At 45.6% G+C, this 5,037-nt stretch overlaps 1 protein-coding gene across 1 annotated transcript in view; it reads right to left on the bottom strand.

Annotated features, from left to right (window-relative positions):
- Positions 1-3,197: 3,197 nt before the first annotated feature.
- Ankrd42 (ankyrin repeat domain 42) overlaps positions 3,198-5,037 on the bottom strand; it is a gene marked incomplete at its 5' end in the record, with an annotated part of 81,477 nt that continues 79,637 nt past the window's right edge. Inside the window, one exon of the mRNA XM_017800889.2 lies at positions 3,198-3,477. Coding sequence (XP_017656378.2) covers positions 3,261-3,477 — 217 coding nt within the window. The remainder of the gene's footprint in view (positions 3,478-5,037) is intronic.

A 5,037-nucleotide genomic window follows, 5' to 3' on the forward strand; every position in this document is an offset into this window, starting at 1 on the left:
TCTCGGCATAAACCTGACCAAAGACATTAAAGAACTCTATAATAAAAAATTTAAATCTTTAAAGAAAGAGAGTGAGGAAGACATCAGAAGATGGAAGGACCTCCTATGCTCATGGATTGGAAGAATTAATATTGTGAAAATGCCCATCCTACCAAAAGCCATTTATAGATTCAATGCAATGCAAATAAAAATCCCTATGACATTTTTCACAGAATTGGAAACAAACCATCCTAAGATTCATATGGAAGCACAAAAGACCTCAGATAGCCAAAGCAACCCTGAGCACTAAGAACGATGCCAGGAGGTTACTATACCAGATTTTAAGCTGCATTACAGAGCTATAGTCATAAAGGAAGTGATTTACATGGTACTGGCACAAAAATAGACCCATAGCTCAATGAAACAAAATTGAAGACTCAAATATGAGTACATGCAATGTCAGCCATCTGATATTTGACAAAGGGGCCAAGAACATTCACTGGAGGAAACACAGCACGTTCAGCAAATGGTGCTGACAAAACTGGATCTCCACTTGTAGAAGAATGAAACTAAACCCTTATCTTTCACCTTGCACAAAAGTCAATTTCAAATGGATCAAAGACCTCAATGTAAAGCCTGAAATTCTGAAACTGTTAGAAGAAAACATTGGCAAACACCTACATGATATAGGTATAGGAAAGGATTTTCTAAACCGGACATCAATTGCTCAGGAAACAAGGTTAAGAATCAACACATGGGACCCCATTAAACTAAAAAGCTTCTGTTCATCAAAGGAGGTAACCAGGGAAGTGAAGAGAAAACCCACAGAATGGGAGAAAATCTTCACCAGTGACACATCTGACAGAGGTTTAAACATCCAGAATATATAACGAACTCAAAAAACAGAGAATCAAGACAAGAAGTAACCCAATTAAAAGATGGGCTAAGGAGCTGAAGAGAGTTCTCAAAAGAAGACGATGGCTAAGAAGCATCTTAAAAGATGTTCAACATCACTAATAATTAGGGAAATGCAAATTAAAACTACTTTAAAATTTCATCTTTGTTGCAGGTTTCCTCACAGGTCCAGCCCAAAAAGGGACTGCAGGGAACGAGGGTTCTGGCTGAGGTGGGGGTGAGTGGCACAGATTCAACACAGAGACTCCGGGAGTCGGGTGAGAGCAAGCACTAGGTGAGGTGCTGCAGACTCATTTATTGCTGGGAAGTGCAAGCCTTATATATCTCTCCCCCTGCCCCCAGTGTCCCGTAAGTTGGTGTGTCGCTTCCTGATATGTCCCCTCATCCAGGCAGATTGTACGTTGGCTATTTTGCGGAAGCATGGGTTGCACTCTCAAAGTGGAAGCTGTGCTCCCTAGTGCAGCCTGTGCTTAGGCCTGGCACTTCCTTTCCTACATCCCTTTTTATTATAGAAAGGTCAGTGGGAGCCGAGGTTCTTTGCCTCGACATAGTTGACCCCACCTCAGAGGACACCCAGCTTGATGGACTGTGCCTGTCTTATCCTGACCATCAGGATCTTACCCATCACTGACTACCAGCCCTTCAAGGGTGTGACTTCTGGCATGACCATGTGAGGAGGAGGAGGGCAAGAAATTACACAGCCGCTTCTCAGATGTCAGCAAGCCAGACCTGCTAGACCTAACGGGGGGGGGGGGTATCAAAGTCTGGATCCTCGAGCATTTTGAGAACCTGATACACAGAGTAATTTACTTGGTTTTGTCTGTGGAAGCATAGAAGAAGGCATTTTATGAGCAAGAAAAGAAGTCTATGCCACCCAAGAGTATATAAGTAACAATCCATGCAGGGTCAAACAAAGCTTTTAAGTTTGATCAAAGTTTGTCAAGGAACCCAGAGTTTATATCTAATGTCTGAGCCCATGTATAATTTAGGGAGATGATCTGGTCAGTGAGCAAGGTGGAGTAGTTGAGAAAACTTTTGGCTCCAGTGGCCATGGATGTACTGTGAGAGTTCCATCCTGGCCCTAGCAAGGTTATATACTTTGTAAGGTGTGAGACACAGGGCTTTGAACCGTGGGTCACAGACCATTAGCATCATCTGTTTGATGATCACCATCTCTTCCCTGAGGAGGTCTACCTGTTGTTGGATGACAGAAATGGCCTGGAAGAGGTGTTGATTAATAAGAGATTGAGTGTGTAAGGCTGCAGAGGTTTTGGATATGACCTCATTGAGTGTTTCCACAGTAGTGGAAGATTGAGTGATAGCAACAGCAGCAGTGGCTGCAGCCCCTAAGGAAAGAACAATGGCAGTGACAATTGCTGCAGTAATACCAAAATCTGTCTTGACCCAGGGGAGGGGCTGGATAGCCATCTGTTCAATGAGGGTGACAGCATGGAAATGAGTGGCATTAGGAACGGGAACCCAGATTGCTGTGGGTTCATGCACAAAGAGAACGAGAGAGGCAGGGAAAATCCAGCATGCCGAGAGAGTGCAGTTAGCAAGGGAGTAGTTAAGTGTATCCTCTGGGTCACTCGTGACATTAGCAAGAAGCAGAACAGAGGACAAACACAAATGGGTGAGAACGAAAAAGAGATGCTAACAGAGACTTCATTAGGTGTCCAAGTTGGTTCTGCGACACCCGAGGAACCCGTCTCTGAGTTATCACCTGTATATGTACCATCAAAGACGGCTCCATCTAATACAAAGAAGAGAGGATGCGAATCCAGGCAAGCCTCTGGCCTGCAGAGCTCCCAGGCCCCCCTGACAGTGTCTTTACACCTGGGGTCAGGGTAGACATAGGAGTAAGGTTTTGTAGAGACAAGGTGTCTCCAGGCTGCCAGGGAGGAAGCCTGTGGGCATCCATCATAATCTGTAGTAAAGAGGAGCGCACTTCCAGGAGTGAGCGGGAGGCACTGTTCCCATGGAATAGGAAAGTGCAATGTAGTGGGAAGTTTATGGGTGGGAGGGCACCAGGTCCATGGTGGACACCTGACCCTTGGGGGGGAAGGTGGTGGCCCCAGGGGGCATGAAGGGCACTGTAGTCTCAGAAGTGTCCTTTACTAAGGGAGACCAGATTTTGAGGCCCCATAAGGAGCCCTGGCTTCGGTTTCCACGGTAGTCGCCTGTTGTGATGTTAAAGAGGGAGCGACAGAGACATTAGGGGAGGAGGGGTTAAGACTGGGCAGAAGCAGAGCGATCCTGCAAGGGACCATGTGCCGTTTATGGGAACTGACACATGAATCAATTCCATGGTGGGGAGACTGAGGGATTCATTAGTAGTAAAGAGAACCAGGAAAGCGGGTGACTGTTCATCTACAGGGAGGATCAGAGGTGGTAAGGGGACCAGTGCCTAGAGATCTAAAGCCTGGAGAGAAGCACAGCCAAAGGACAAAAGCGTGCCAAAGATAACAAAGCCAGAAAAGGATGTCATGGCTTATCAAACTCGCAGTCAGGCCCGGTCTCCAGATGGGTTTCTGTAGCTGGCCAGATGTCTCTCGACAGAATCCAGATGGGGGTTGTCGTGTCCTGTGGAAAAATACAAGCATATCTTCATCCTCGTGTCAGGACGGGGGATGGTTTCTGCCACAGGGATGAAATCAGATCCCTCCACCTAACTAGTGGCAGGGACGTAGCCCAAGGCAAGAAGGACCAATGTTTGTATGCTGGACTGAGACCCCCGTCGTCAAACATGAGGAAATTAAGGTGGAACAAAGCCTCAATAAGAGCCAGGTGAGGGTTGCGTTTGGCCTCAGCCGAGGGGCTTTTAGCCAGAAGGGACTTGTGTCCTGTTGGTCCTTTTGACAATGGCTTGTCCTTGTGGGCTATAGGGAATACCAAAGGTATGTTTGATTCCCTAGGAGGAAACAAATTTATTGAATTCTTGAGAGAAATAAGCAGGCCCATTACCAGTCTTAAGTGCCCAGAGTATGCCTATGACTAACATGGTGGACTTTATAGCTTTAATGGCATGTATAGTCTTTTCCCCTGAAAGAGCTAAGGCATAAGGAAGGGAGGAGCATGTGTCAACTATAACATGAATGAATCTCAATTTCCCAAAAGGGGGTAGCGAGTCACATCCATCTGCCAAATGGCATTGGGTATCAAACCATGGGGATTCACTCCTCCCCTGTTAAGGGGCCTGAGAGGCATAGTGGGGCACAGGTAGCACATGAACAGACTAGGTGCTTGTATTGGGACATGGGGATTTCTGGGAAGTTTATGAATACTCTGAGGGGACAGATGGAATTGTTGATGTAAAGCTCTTGCTTGCTCTAACAGGCTAGAGTGGACTGTCATGATCAGGGCATCTGTGGTGGCATTCCCCCAAGCTAGGATTCCGGGAAGTGTGGTATGTGAGCGGATATGTGAGATGTATGATGGGTAACTTCTATTTTGTAGGCATTCCTGTAGCTTGACCATAGTGAGGTGTAGTGGGGTGGAAGTTTTTAACATGAGAAAAGGCGAGGACTTTAGCGACCTGAACAGCATAGGTACTATCAGAAAAGAGATTTAGGGGTTTGATCTGTCACTCTGTTAAAGCTTTAAGTATAGCAAGAAGTTCTCCCAACTGGACAGAGCCAGGATTAGGGATGATGTGAGTGATGTCCTTTTTTCCAGGATGACGTATCAGGACCCCAAAGTTCTTATTAGCATCTGAAAAGGCAATGGTCGCTTGTCATGGTGCAGTGACCACAAACCCAGCCTGATGGGCTTGGCGACCCCAACAGATAGAAATCAAGACACAGGAGATGCAGAGGCTTGTGTACCAGTGCATGTTTACTGTGAACTAAAGCAAGCTTATATAGGAATCAGATCTGGAGCAACCAAGGAATAACTAAAGATACATCACTAAACAGAAAGTTACCAAGGAATAACCAAGGATACATTATGTTACCACCAAGAATACATTACTTCACCAGCTGAAACTCACCCAACATTTACAGTTATCCAAGATTCAGCTACATAATATTCATAATATCTTAGATATAAGGTGTACTGCTTGTGATTACTCTTAGTAACTACCATAATTCATTATTTCTATATAGAAACCAAGCTAAGGGTGCTGAGAAACGCTGGTGCCTATAA

Source organism: Nannospalax galili, unplaced genomic scaffold (assembly GCF_000622305.1).
Source record: "Nannospalax galili isolate Female #2095 unplaced genomic scaffold, S.galili_v1.0 scaffold278, whole genome shotgun sequence".
Classification (NCBI taxonomy): domain Eukaryota; kingdom Metazoa; phylum Chordata; class Mammalia; order Rodentia; family Spalacidae; genus Nannospalax; species Nannospalax galili.